The sequence below is a fragment of the Ochotona princeps genome, chromosome 7 (genome assembly GCF_030435755.1).
Source record: "Ochotona princeps isolate mOchPri1 chromosome 7, mOchPri1.hap1, whole genome shotgun sequence".
Classification (NCBI taxonomy): domain Eukaryota; kingdom Metazoa; phylum Chordata; class Mammalia; order Lagomorpha; family Ochotonidae; genus Ochotona; species Ochotona princeps.
In genome coordinates, this window is record NC_080838.1 from 74695693 (window position 1) to 74710969 (window position 15277).

General features: G+C 37.1%; 1 protein-coding gene across 3 annotated transcripts in view; it reads left to right on the top strand.

Moving 5' to 3' along the window:
• EPHA5 (EPH receptor A5) overlaps nt 1-14636 on the top strand; it is a 336440-nt gene extending 321804 nt beyond the window's left edge. For 2 of the 3 annotated variants that reach the window (XM_004590860.4, XM_004590861.4), the window contains exons 15-17: nt 1485-1678; nt 6014-6169; nt 13271-14636. In XM_004590860.4, the coding sequence (XP_004590917.2) occupies nt 1485-1678; nt 6014-6169; nt 13271-13376 (456 nt within the window). In that variant the 3' untranslated portion in view covers nt 13377-14636. Of the gene's footprint in view, nt 1-1484; nt 1679-6013; nt 6318-13270 lie in introns of those variants that run through there. The other variant, XM_058667260.1, reaches the window with a different exon arrangement.
• The last annotated feature ends 641 nt before the right edge of the window (nt 14637-15277 follow it).

Consider the following 15277-nt stretch of genomic DNA (forward strand, 5'->3'; position numbering starts at 1 on the left):
ACCCGTGGGGTTTTGCCTGTAGTGATTCAATTATTTCTGTAACCATTGATATTCAGAAGCCTTAAGTCCGTTCTGTTTCTCTGCCTGCGTGTAATTATTGGTGCCTCTCAGGAACCTATATTATATGCTTTTCCTATACAGAAATAAACTGCACTAGCCTTAAGCTGTGACCAATCACTGATGACCCTCACATGTGTATTATCAGCCCAGATGTCGCCTGTGCTCCAGCCAGGTGCCTGCAAATTGCCATCTGGGTGTTCTCCATTCACCTCAAATAAGAGAAGACACAAATTAGACCTGGCAACATTTCCCTCCTCTGTTACCCTGCTTACCTGATGTTGATGGCAGTAGCTATCCAATATGAGAGGCTGAATGTATTAGTTTTTACCTTCTCTCTTCTATCTGTTCTACTCCAAGATCACACTGGGCCGTCGCATGACTTGTTTATCTGCAACACCGCATTTTGACAGGTGTTGGTTCCTGTAGGAACTGGGTTTTCTCCAGTAACTCAGAACTCTTTGTAAAGTTCCTCCTCTATTCATTTTACTTCCCATGGATCAAATCTAAACTCCCTTAAAGGAAACGTAAACAAGTCAGCTGTTAAATATATATTCATTTGAAGGTTAGAGAAATATGCTCATTAATCTCTTGAATATCAATATCTCCTACATGTAAATATCTCTCAAATAGTGGAGTCTTCACTTTGAATAAGACCTTAATTTTTAAATATCATGAATATGTCATTTCTGGTGGTAGATATTTTAATGACAAATCAAAATTATAAATATATTTAATAAAACAACCTCACAATTAGGCAAACTCATGTGTGGTTGCGTTTAAAAGCAATGGCATTTGTAATAGCTGTGCTACTACAGAGTCATTCAGAATGCCTCACAGAAATCAGAAGATGATCACAAACAGTTGAAGCTTGACATTATTAAATGATACATGAGACAGTTATGCTAATTTAACCTTTGGCATATCCATCATTTCAAAAGTCACTTTTGAAATAGAATTGCAGTTCTATTACTTTAACAAAAAGTTTCTCTGCACATATTTTTTCATTAAAAAGCCATTAACTTTTCAGAACTATCACTAGAAAATTTAATCTGTTAGATTCTAGAATGCAGGATAAATAAAACATGAACTATTTATTTTAAGTCAATTAATTTTACAAATCACTCCTAACCAACATTTTCATTAAAATTATTATCATTTATTTTACTTATACTATGTGAAGAAAGCTTATCTTTATTAGTTGAGATAATGTGTTTCTAATATTACATTGTTTTGGAACAAGTGGAAGTAATCTTGGAATTCAGTTCATGATGATTGTTTTGTTTTTCATTTGTTTTGATTTTGTTTGTTGTTTATTTGTCTGGCCAGGGCATAGCTAAGGATCTGTGTGAGAGAACGCGAAGATCTCCCGGCTCCCCTGTGAAGTGCGTGCTGTCGGGGTTCTGACTGTGCTCTGTGTCATGCAGGTGATTAAAGCAGTAGAGGAAGGCTACCGTCTGCCGAGCCCCATGGACTGCCCTGCTGCTCTCTACCAACTAATGCTGGATTGCTGGCAGAAAGACCGGAACAGTCGGCCCAAATTTGACGAAATAGTCAACATGCTGGACAAGCTGATTCGGAACCCGAGTAGTCTGAAGACATTGGTCAATGCATCAAGCAGGTACAGGGCCAGGCGTGACCACTTTTCCTGAATGTAGTTATTTCAGATTCATGTCTCAAATTGGTCATCAACTAAATTCTTATTGAATACATGTTAGTTTTATGAATATATGATTAACGTATGATCTTTGCAGTCACTCTTGAAATAAATGAAATTAAAGCTATTAAAATAGAGTTAAAAGCAGCAATAACCTAATCTAATAGCACACTGCTACATGCTAGATTCTGACATGTGTGAATAGTCATGTTTAGGCAGAATAAAAATACAACATTTAACGGTATGTGTGTGTTTTTTTAAGATTTGCTGATTTTGTAATTGGAAAGGCAAATATACAGAGAGGAGAGACAGAGAGGAAGATCTTCTGTCCAATGGTTCACTCCCCAAGCGGCTGAAATGGCTGGAGCTGTGCTGATCCGAAGCCAGGAACCAGGAACCTCTTCCAGGTCTCTCATACGGGTGCAGGGTCCCAAGGCATTGGGCCGTCCTCGACTGCTTTCCCAGGCCACAAGCAGGGAGCTGGATGGGAAGTGGAGCTGCCGGGATTAGAACCGGCGCCCATAAGGGATCCCGGGGCATCTAAGGCGAGGACTTTAGCCGCTAGGCCATGCTGCCAGGCCCCATCATCATCTATTCTTAAAAACACATACAGTTGGGCCTGGTGCCGTGGCCTAGTGGTTAAGGTCCTCGCTTTGAATGCGCCACGATCCCATATGGGCACCGGTTCTAATCCCGGCAGCCCCACTTCCCATCCAGCTCCCTGCTTGTGGCCTGGGAAAGCAGTAGAGGATGGCCCAAAGCCTTGGGATCCTGCACCCACGTGGGTGACCAGGAAGAAGCTCCTGGCTCCTGGCTTCGGATCAGCACAGCTCCAGCCATTTCAGCCGCTTGGGGAGTGAATCATCGGACGGAAGATCTTCCTCTCTGTCTCTCCTCCTCTCTGTATATCTGACTTTGTAATAAAATAAATACATCTTTACAAAAAAAAGGAATAGATGATGATGAAGGAGATGCATCAGGACAAAGCCAGTGAATCACAGATACATTTTGAGGTATAAATATCAAACAACAACTGCTCTTCCACTTCTTTAGAATGAGTTATAATTCATCATTTACATATGGAGATATTTTAGTGTTCCTTTTTATGAGCATTGACAAATTGTGAGACCCTTTTGTCATTTCCAATTGTAGGCAAATCCTTAATCATTTAATATGCAGTTTGGTCAAAATAGTTTGTAAGTGGGGTATCTTGTAGAGAAAATTGGTGAGAAGAGGACCTTATTTTCTACTTTTCTGAAGAATAAATAAAGGAATTTAAATACCATTGCATACTTACAAAGGACCTTTATTCTCTTTCCCTGAACTATTATAAATTGACTCTGAAAAAGAATGAATCCATTTTATTCCATGTCAGAAATATTCACTTTATCTGTGTGTTTTTATTAGCGTGTCATGTCAGAAATTGAATTGTCCACCTATCAGTATGAGCTAAATGAAAAAAAAAGATGTTGATAAAGTTGCGTATGTTTTGTAATTTTGACATAACATGTGTTTGCTAGGCGCAAAGTCACTTTAAATACAAATGAGACCTGACTCTTCACTCTGTTCAGGCGTCATTAACTTTCTCTAGCAGCAACTGGGGAGTGCTAGCAATTGTTCATTACACTGTTCCTTGAATATTTACTTTGAAGTTGTTTATTGTTCTATAAAATATTAAGCCTTGCTTTCATTTGTTTGAATTATTTAGGATGTCACAAATGGACAGTAAGGAAAAATATTAAAGAAAAATGTTCATTGTGCTAAAACAGCATTAATTTACATTAGCATTATCATTTTAGTTGAGTGCAGTTTAAAAGCAAACACACTTTTTGTGTTTCCTTGTATAAAGGTATAATTTGCTGAGTTCATTAAAATAAATTCAACTCGAATATCGCAACATTATTTACCCTCCCTTTTGCGTCATTTGCAAAGCCTGATTCTAGAAGGCATTAGTCCTGAACTCAGTGTCACTTTTGCGCTCTGTGCCTGCCTGGGTTACAGACTGGGTCACTTCACTTTCCTGTGGGTGATGCTGATGTATCTGTCAGGACTTGTGAATTTCTTCTTCAATCATCATGTTATCCAACTTGGCTTGGACTGTCATGCCCATGCTTCCAGTGCATATCCTGATATTACCAAAAGGCACAACACAACCACACTTTCAACTTCAAGGATTCTATTTTCCAAATGTTTCCTCTTTGAGCCTCAACCTGTGGGAATTCTTAAGAATTCTCCACTCCAATGTTTATTGTCTGCAAGTTACTATAATACATTCTTTCGTATTGCCCACAAATAATCATAGTTTTAGTCTTTTTCATACTAGGTGTTACTTGCTAAGTATTTAACATTGATCTTAGAGTCCTAGTTATCTGTCTTTATGAAATCCACAAAGTAAAAATACACCTCAAGTAAAGCTTGTGTTTGGCCCTGGAAAGGGAATGGAAATCAAATTAAAAGAAGATAACTAGGAGTCTTGAAAAATTTTGTGCTGTGTCTTGAAATTTTGATGATAAATGTGATAGAGAAGTAGTCAAATGTGCAGTTCACCTGGAAGTAAAACTGATCACATGGGACATGACCGATTCTTAAGAATGAGGAGAGTGACAGTGTGGACTCTTACATCATATTCTATGATAGGGAGCACGCAAGAGAAACAAATGTGGAGAGCATGAAGAATTTGGTCTGTGACATGTTGGGTGATGCTCCCATGAAAACCATGGAGGTACAAATTATAAGAATGTATAGGAGACTAAGTCTACACATTAAAGTTGGAAAAAAATTAATATCTCGCTTGAAGCTTTCAAAGTGGATAAAATTACATAAATAAGAATGGGGTTAAAGCCAGGTTAAAAAAATATAGGACAAAATCATGCCTCCCTTGTATTTCCAAATCAGGGAAGTAAAAAGTATCCAGCAAAGAATACAGAAGATAATCCGATTGCATGTGATAGAGTAACCAAAGAGAGAGAGAGAGAGAGGGAGCGAGGGAGAGAGAGGGAGAATAGTCAATCAAAACCACTCAGGATGTCTGTGTTTTTCTTTATTTCAGATAGTTTTAAATTAAAAAAAAAGTTGTGAAGTAGTACAGACTTCCCATGTGCTTTATATCCCGCCTAGCGGTTGTACTCTTATCCTTTTGTATTATTTCAGTATATTTGTTAGAATATATAAATGACATTTCAAGAGGAAGATGATAGGGACTGGCATTATGACACAGCAGCTGAAAGCACCTTCTGAGGCTGGAGTTTCATATCAGATTGCTGAATTGAGTAGTGGTCAGGTTCTTGCCAGTGAACACAGAAAAGCAGCAAAAGCTTCCCCAGGTACTTGCGCCCCAGTCATTCATATGAAAGACCAGAGAGGAACTCCTGTCATGGCCTGGTGCTGTCCTGCCTATTTGGAGAGTTCACCAGAAGAAAGACCTAGCTCTCATCTCTGTTACTACACAAATAAATAAATGATCTTTGAAATGAAGAGTGTCAATCCTGGCAGCTGAATAGTTCTAAGAAGGCAGGTATTTGTCCATAGGTTTTGGGCAAAATAGAGATCATAGCTCACCTGCAGTAAAGAAATTTTTGTAGAGTTGAGCTAAATTACAGCAACGTAGATTGAAGTGGACATGAAATGTGAGGTAGTGCTGAAACTATGCGTTGAAAGAAAAGTATATGCAGTTTTTCTTGATTTCTTCATTAAGAGACATTTATTTTTTAAAGAATTTTTTCATTTGGTTGAAATAAAGAGATTTATACGGAGAAGAGACATGGACAGATCTTCCATCTAGTGGTTCACTCCACAGATGGTAGCAATGACTATGTCTGGGTCAAGCAGTAGAAGACAGGAGCCAGTTGCCTCCTCCAGCGCTGCCAGGGGAATGGCAGGTGCCCAGACACCTGAGCCATCTCCTGCTGCCTTTCCAGTCACATCAGCAGGAAGCTGGATCAGAAGTGGAGCAGTTGGGATTTAAATCAGCACCCATATGGGATACCAGCACTTAGCAGCTTAAATAACTGTGCTGCAGCACTGGCCCTAAAGACTTTGCTCTTCTATTCATACTATTTGGAATCCTTAGCTGCTGTTTTATTTTACAGAAAAAAAAAATAAGTATTCACCAATTCTAGAGAAAAAAAATGTCAGTGAACTGATGTTATGTTGTTGTGTATACCTAATTATTTCCTTCCATGTAGCTGTATGTTTTTAAATGACTCGAAGATCCAGTGAAAAATCAGTTAACTTCATAATAAATTTTGCTGCAAAGGAGTAGAAGTATTATTTCTAATATTTATGTTTTATGTATTTTAGAGTATCTACTTTATTGGCAGAACATGTCCCAGTAGGATGCGGGGCCTACAGATCAGTAGGCGAATGGCTAGAAGCAATCAAGATGGGCCGGTATACAGAGATTTTCATGGAAAATGGATACAGTTCAATGGACGCTGTGGCTCAGGTGACCTTGGAGTGAGTAATTTTTCTCATAATTTTTACATAATTGCTGGGGAAAGGCAAAATGCGCAAAAACCAATCTGGATGAGGTCAAGGTATGAAATCAGTTGATCTTGGTCCCTGTGCAGCAGCGTTCAAAGCCGCCTCATCTTTTTTAGCCTGTATTGTTAACAACTGCATGATTCATACTTCTTTCGCCAGTATCTTGGCCTTTGTGTTTCAAGCAAATAGCGTTTGAATATTTGAATGATTGGACTCACAGCTTCTTGGCAAGACACTGTTTTTTGTGTGTGTGGTGAAGGTGTTTTCTTGACATGGTTTTTATACTGGTAGCTATGTCATATGAATGTAAATATAAAACAAAATGAACTGTAAGCACAATTGGTGTGGCTAATCCTACCTAACAGTAAAACGTTCCCAAATTTTGGTTCCCTTCAAAGAACTTCCGGGTAACCACAACTTGAGGAAAACATTCGTGGCGGGAATCTCGTTTAACCTCCCAATGGTGCACTTTAAATGTTATCACCATCTAAGAGTCCATCAAGTCCTGCCGCTGATTTGTTATTTGTTACAATCTCAGTGGAGCCAATTGTGCCCTTTTTTTGTTTGCACGTTTAAGATAGAATTTATCAAACCTTATTAAATAAAAATCACTAGGGTTAAATACTAAGTTCTTAAGTTTGAAAGCTCTTTGTATTTTATTATATACTCTGTATGCATCATTATTTTAGCCTAATTGTTATTTGTGAAGAATTAACTGTCCTTATGGTGGTTCAATCTAGAGCACATTCACAATAATGAGGTTTTAACCTGTGACTACAATGGTAACGTCAAATGGCCTGCAAATTCAAAGCTTAAAATGTTGTCGTGAGGTTTAGAAAATGATAGAATATTCTAAAGCACTAAGCTACAGTCCTGCTTTCATTGCTCCACATCATATGAATATTAAAGAGTTCACCCTTGCCACTCTGTCATGCTTTAATTCATTGAGTGCATTGCTCATCCCCACAAAAGGTAACAGGGTACCAGCATTTATCAGCCATGGATGTCACTTCTCAGCGTTCTCTTCCCTCATATCAGTAACTACAGGCACGTAAAATCACCAACAATCAGCTGGTTTGTTACAATTTCCTGAGACCCATTCTTACTGTCACCACCAAATCGTATCTCCTTTATCCCATATAGACTTTGCCCATTATTTCTTTGGATATGCAAGTAACACATTTGTGATATATTTAAAATAGAATACTGAAAAATTGATACGTTTAAAATATTTTTACATGATTCCTATTTAATTTTTCAGTAAGATGGTCATTTTAATTTATTAAAGTCATTTGTCATTTTATATTAAAATGATACTGTAGGTATTTCTTCTACCCAATGTCAGATTATTTGTAAATATGCAATAAAATTAATAATTTTAAACAATGCATTAAAACAATGTCTCTTTTTATTAGAAAGAACACTTGCATTTATAGTTGCACTTACTACATATTTGCCTCCTCACAGGATAGTTATAAAGATTTTGTTTGCTCTAATTACCTGTGTTTCACTTAATTTCGGGGAGGGGGCAAAAAAATCCCATAAGTAAACTGAGTATTTTACTGTTGTGATTTCCCTTTTTCTCACTTCTTTCCTAATTATTTCTTACTTGTTTTCTAATTATTTTTCTATCTGCCCTGCTGTCCCCAAACTGTCTTCGTTTCTGGGTTCTCTTTCTGTCACAAACAGAGCAACCTCTCTGTTCTGCTGTAGTGGTTCTTACCCACTTGTTGCCTTTGGCTGTTCTTGGAAATAGTTTTGTGTTTTGCTTCATTTACTTTGACAAAAGAGCAAGGAGATGCGCCAGCATCTGACTGCTTGCAGAATGTCCGTCTGCTTCAGTCAGTAGCTGCAAAAACCTGGGACCCGTGATAGTGGACAGCTGCTTACCACGAGTTGAAACGTAGATCCTAATTCCGGTGAAGCTGATTTCTTGCAAGGTCTAATACTTTTAATAAATATTCTTTGGTTGACTGTGTTAGGGACTACATTTTTGTAATCAGTAAGAAAATATCCAACTGTGAGGTCATTCACAAAACAAGGATTAATCAGTTCTTTGGTTGGTCAATAATAATAATAAAGATTATCCATACATTTTGTTTGCTTTCCTTCCTCGATAAGAGAAAAAGAAAGTCTGATAGAATCTAATGTCAAGGAACTGAGATGATCGGCAAAAGAGAAAGACAGAGTCTCAAAACACCCTGTGAAGTTCATCATTCAACATTTAACCAAGTACCTAATGACGTCTCATACATAATAACAGAATTAAATATTATTCCTAGAGCTGTTGCCATGACATTGTAAAATGTAATGGAGCAATGCATTACTCGTGCTTAGAAAATATTAAAATCAGTCCTTAAGAGCCAGGAGTGATCAAACTGCCATATGATAATCAAAAATGTGTTTTAATTTGTTTTAAAGTGGGTTAAGGAAAACAAGGGTAAAATGCTAAGGCTTCTATACCCACCTGTTTTGGTTTAAATTGTTTCATAGAGGTGTGATTTGATTATGAATTACTTGCCAGTATTGTGTGAATGAACGGGAAAATACAGAACTTAGAGATATTGAAGTCGAAGATGTTCAATAAAAATGCTTCGCCTTATTGCATGTTTTTGTCTTCTGTTTACTCCATGCTCAAATCTTGCTGTTACATGTCTAGTATTCATGGTACGTCGATGATTGCGGCAGCAACGGTGCAAACTGTACACTCATGTGCGAGTACAGCGAGTTATTGTAAGAAGTTGAATTCCAAACTGCAAATTGAATAGAAAGTTATTAACAGACAGAAGAACAGCTGCTTCAAGCATTATTGTTAGAACTGTCAACCTTTGATTATTCAGAAAATAAGCAATGTCTAATCAATTTCAGTTTGTGTAAACTGGAAGGATTCCTGTTAATATCTTCAAAGGAATCTTAAACTACCAGAATGAAGTTTTCCAAATCTGGAACTGAAATGTAGTCCATGAACTCAACTAGATTCATTAATTTATGAACAAAATACTATGCATTATTTTGGGTTTATCTTTGTTCAAAGTACACATGGAAGAATTTACTATCCTTTTCGTTCTACATAAATAATTTAAAACTCGAGGTTTAGCCCTCACAATATCTTACCTGTGAACAGTATTAACAAGTTGTTGGTAATATCCTATTGCCAGAAGAAAGTGATTATTTGAAAACTAATTGTTAAAATTGGTTACCAGAATTCTCTAAGTTAACAAAAGCAGAACATACAACTGCATGGCAAAACTTGGGCAAAAGTGATACGCACTGAAATGTAGTCAACCTTCGTTGAACTTTCTTCTCCCTTCTCCTGTTCAACCCATGTTGGAAAACTAAGTTCCAGTTACATGGCTGAAAGGTGTGTAAAGCAGAAGGGAGCAGAAGGAACAGGCAAAGAATCTTCCCCAATCACATGAGTTCCAGCCTGAATAATCAAGAGTTGGCTCCAATACCAATCAGTTTATTCTCTATTAACTTTAGCGTTTTAGCTTCATAGTATGCAAAACAATATTTTTCTCATGAATAATATTTGAGAAATGCTGGAATGTAATTTTCAGATAGCAATTCAGTATACTTGCAACTCTTCTAAAATTAAGTTGAGCTATGTCAAAAAATTATTGTTATGTATCAATACTATTTTCACTATGTTTCAAGTTGTAATCCTATGTTCAAAGAGTTTATGGTCATTATAATTGGCATTGAGTATTGCTTAAGATTACACGTGATCATGGTGAAATTGAAAAAAATATATTTTTATTTTTTTTAATTTTTTAAAGATTTATTTATTTTTATTGGAAAGGCAGATATACACAGAGAAGGAGAGACAGAGAGGAAAATCTTCCATCCGATGATTCACTCCCCAAGTGACCACAATGGCTGGTGCTGTGCTGATCCGAAACCAGGAGCCAGGAACTTCTTCCAGGTCTCCCACACGGGTGCAAGATCCCAAGGCTTTGGGCCGTCCTTGACTGCCTTCCCAAGCCACAAGCAAGGAGCTGGATGGGAAGTGGAGCTGCCGGGACTAGAACCGGCGACCATATGGGACCCCGGTGCAAGGCGAGGACTTTAGCTTCTAGGCCATGCCGCTGGGTCTGAAAAAAAATATTTTAAAAGGGACACACTTAAAGCCATCTTTCTGGAAATGTTCTTCTCTAAAAAGAAAAAAGGCAATGAGAAAACAGCGTATCTTACACCCTCTCCATATTAAAAAAAAAAAGAAATATATATATATATATATGATAGATAAGACAGAAACTTCATTATTAAATGGAAAACATTTTATTTTTATCAGATAATCTCATTGTGTTGCTAATTTGACCATCTTATGTCATACAATTCAGTTAATGCAGTGAAAATTGTTGGAAATAGCAAAAAAGCGGAAGTTAAAACCACGTAAAAATGCATTTACCCACATTGGATTAAAGTTCTGTGTTCCTCAGTGGGAGCATGTTTCGAATGCCATGTTAATTTTCAATTGTGGGATCATTAGAAAAATAGTGAAACGGATTGTTTTAAGACAACTGTCTTGCTATTGATATTAAGTTTAAATTGCCTAGTTTGAAGTCTCCTTCACTTTGGAAAGAGATATTTGTCAGTTGCATGTATTGTAATCATGGTGTCTTCTAAATCTTCGCACATTAATTGGACAGCTCTAGGTCAGATTTAGAGATCCCATGCAGACACATCATTTTTGGCATTGCATAAAATCACGTGATTTTTTAAATGCCTCCCTTAGAGAGACGTGGGGAGAAAGAAGAGAGAGACAAAGAGAAAAATGAAGGAAGAATGTAAGTGGGCTGAACATTTGTATATTTCTTAGGGAAGAGCCAGATAAGAAGTTGATTCTGAAGTCAATTTTATCTCATTAGTTCACTGAGAAAATTGTTATGAATGTTCTAAGGAAGGATAGAAGTCATCTTTTTCATGAGCACTGCTTGTATGCCTACATTTGTTAATCAAGCAAAATTCCTCAAAACATTTATTCTTTAGCATGACAGAAAATCATGACCATTTTGTTCTCGTGATTAATTTCCAGAGAGTGAAATAATATTTACATCTCATTTGCATAAAGCAGTTCAGTTTAGAATATATACAAATAAAGTCATTGTTGAGATTTGATGTCATAGACCAACACTCTAGAGTAGGACTTAGGGCAGACTCAATGAGGTGCCGACTTCAGCCGCACATTGGGACACTGATCTCGTGTTGGGGTGCGTGCATCTAGTCCTGTTGTCTTGTATCTGATTCAGTTCCTTGCCCTTTATTCTGCAAACAGTACATGGTACCTCACATTCTCTCCTGTCATGTGTATTGGAGACCAGGCCAGAGCTCCTGACTGTCCGGGCAAGGTTTGGCTGTTGTGGGCCTTTGGGAACAAACCAAGAGAGAGATGATCACTCTAACCACCCCCTTCTCTCTCTCTCTCTCTCACTCTTTGACTCTTCATTCCTGTTTGCCTGTTTCTCCCCTCCTGTCCTTCCCATCCGTTACCTTGCTTTTCAAATCAATAAACTCATAGCCTGAAATATGAGTAAAGAGTTGGAATATGGAACAATAAACTCACATATGGCCACTCACATGTTTTTGATGTGGGGAAATGCTCTTCATGTTCAAATCACCAACAGTAAACAAACAAACAAACAAAAAAGCCATTCTCCAAAGCTCATTTCCAATACACATAGCAGTTATGAAGAGAGAATAATTCATTGAGTCGACAGCTTCTTTGATGCACTTTACATTGTTTATTTCTCTATATCAATAAGTTTAAATATTTTTATGTGACAGTTTTTTTAAAACTCCATTTCCTATCCTAACTAAATGTTTTGCCAAGGAATTCTTTTCAAGTTGAAATTTTTTAAATTTTGGGTTTTTTTCCCTTTTGCCTTTGAGCCAGTTTTCATAAGTATGCATGAATATTCACATCTACACATTTCTTCATGAATAGTAAGCAGAACTATAACAGTCTTAATTAGGCCATAATAAAAACTGACAAGTATAAATTTTATTATCTTGGTCTTCGTAAAGGAATGATCAGGAGTCTTCAAGAAAATTCATGGGCAGTACATACTATAAGTTTTACATGGATTGCAGCATTTTCCTGACAAAATATATTTACTTATTAATTCTGTGTTAAAATGTTTATGTTATATTTATTTTAAGCTATTTTATATTTTAAACACTTGAAACGTAAAGTGACAGAGACAAAAAAAAAAAAAAGAGGTAGAGTGGTTTTTTTCTCTCAAAGATCTGCCTGAGTCATTGTATTTGACAATACAAAGCTTAGGAAAGCAAAATTCCATGAAATAAAATTTTAAAAGACATAGGCAACTTTCTTGGTATCTACAATGGATGAATTTAAAAATATGAATATTTTCAATTTTGTTTTTTACAACAAGTTTGTTACATTAAAAAAAAAAACCTCCTGTTTCTTGGTTGCAAGGACTTTCTGATAGCGTGTAATCTTCCCAATGCTGTGAATGCCAGTAAAGATGTTACTTGAAAAAAAAAGTAAACTCATACTTGGGTCTGAAGTAGAAAATAGCATAAAATGTTACCACAGGATGATGTAGTGTTGATTATCTCTGAAAAAATGCCTGTTGCTATTAAATGATTGCTGTAGAAGGCACCATTTGAACAGTTGGCTCGTGACTTCTTGGCTGTGTGATTTTAGACATGTATTTGAAGGAAGAAGAAAATGTGCGTGTGTATATTGTAGGTCCACTTTTTCAAAACCGCTTAGGGAAATTGTACCCTTTACATTTGGAAGATGTAGGAAAACTACAAAATTGTTCTGCCACCCCACTAGGCCACTAAAATAAGGAAGTCCACAAATGTGGATATACATTAAAAGGATAGATAGACAGACAGACATCACTTCACATGATAAATACTCTGATTACACGTTTTTTATGGTACAATTTTAAAACCAGCGTTTGAAAATTGGACCTTGTTAGTCTTCTTAGGCCTTGGAATCTAGGGCCTGCGACATGTGTGCTCTGGCCAGTGTGAACAGTTGAGGTGTGCTGCCCGTTGAATCAATGCATACACCCAACGTGTGCTCTCTCCACGCAGGGATTTGAGACGGCTCGGCGTGACTCTTGCCGGTCACCAGAAGAAGATCATGAACAGCCTTCAAGAAATGAAGGTGCAGCTGGTAACCGGGATGGTGCCATTGTAACGTCACGCTCATGTCACTTCTGAAAGCGAATAAGTCTGCACTTTGTAAACCACCCCAAGATTTATTTTAACACATAAAAAAATGGGGAAAAGGGAAAACAGTGATTCTCGAACATTCTGAGTTTTTCTCAGCCACGGTATTTGTAATCAGTGTTTTAATACACTCTCGGGATCTTCCTCTTGGTTTCTTCATTCTTCATGAAGCGACTAAAACCTGGATAGGGTCAGAACATGAGCTTAAACATTATGTTATAGCAAGAAAATCCTTCCCATTTTGTACATGAAATGTATGACTATATAGCACCTTTATGGACTGAATCAAGGCCGTCCCTTTCAAAACTTCCAGCGGTGTACTTGAAAGGAAAAAACAATTTCACAGCCTTTCGTGGGCTGAACAAGCTGCAGTTCACTGAAGTTTACTTAAAGTCTTAACTGTCTACAAAAGTGTATTGAAGAGCAATATGATTCTTTAATAGATATCTTCTTTTGTAATTTAAAAATGCTGTTACACAGCACTAAGTTATAGAAATCAGTGTATAAAGATGCCACTTGATGGAGCAAGTAAAAACACAATACAGGGTGTGTATTTATTTTTCTGTGTTATCAGATTTCTGTTTAGTTGCTCTTCTGGAGATTACTGGCTATCCATGTATATATACTGTCGAATTTGCAATATATACAGGTATTGAATTAAGTTGGAGTTGTACGTGTGTGTGTGCTTGCACTTACGTGCGCTACTATTCTGCTTGCCTTTTAAGTAGTGTTTTAAGTTTAGACACATATAGGAACAAGTGTACAAATCTGTAATATGAATAGGAGAAATAGGGAAGCAGTGAAGGAGAAGTTAGCACGAGCTTGTGTCTCTTTTTCCGCTCATCTATCCAACAACTCCTAATCTCTGCGTTCACAGACAGATGTCTGCAAGAGAAAATCCCCTTTGACTTTTTCAACAGCTTCTGAACTCTGTGACAATGCAGTTCTTCTAGCCATTAATCTTACACCCCTGTAAGAAATTTCACCTTTCTGAATCTGGAAAAGAGCTTGTCAGGCCAAGTTGATGCTGAAGGGCACCCTGTCAGTGGGATGTAGAAGGGTTTAACTGTGCAGATGTCTGTAAATGTTGTTAAATCGAGGAACATAGCAGGAAGCATCATCCTCAAGTATTAATCCTTTGTATCCATTCCCACTATGGCTCAGTTTGAGAAATGTTGATGTTAGGGCAGTAGTGGGATAGTTTTACTATCCAGAATGTTCTATTTCATGTTTTGACAGGTTTCGTTTGTTGATGATGTTCGTCGAGCGATTCTGTTTTGTGTTCAGCTACATGGCATTGCATTTATTTTGATGAACCATTCTGAAGTTGTATTTGATTTGAATTATTTAGGAATACAATGTATGTCCTATTCTATATGTACGATAGCAGGTGAACATATTTTTCACACAAATTAAAGTTTATTGAAAATTGTACAAAGCCCTGTTGATAATCAACATTTTTTTTGTGTTGTGCTTTGTGAACATCATGGAATGCTGGGTGAAGACATCATGTATGGGTGAAGACACAGAGTCTTCAGGTAAATGGTAGCCGCTTTATGACTGTAAAGCCGATAGTGAATCAGAGCAATGCGAATTAATGAAATGCTTAGGAAATGCATTTGTATGTTATTAACGGTGCCCTCTTCCAAGTACCTGTTTTAACTGAATGTTAGCACACTCGTGAATTAACTTTTGGAGAAATAACATTTCCATCCTGTCCACTCTTTACTTAAACAGTAATGTTTTTGCTAAAGAACAAGGAAAAATCAAAATGACAAGGACAAATAGGAAAAAAAAAACCACCTCAACTTTCAAATGATTGATAACAGAGCTGAGAAATACCGTAGTTCTCCACCAACAGTGCTCTGA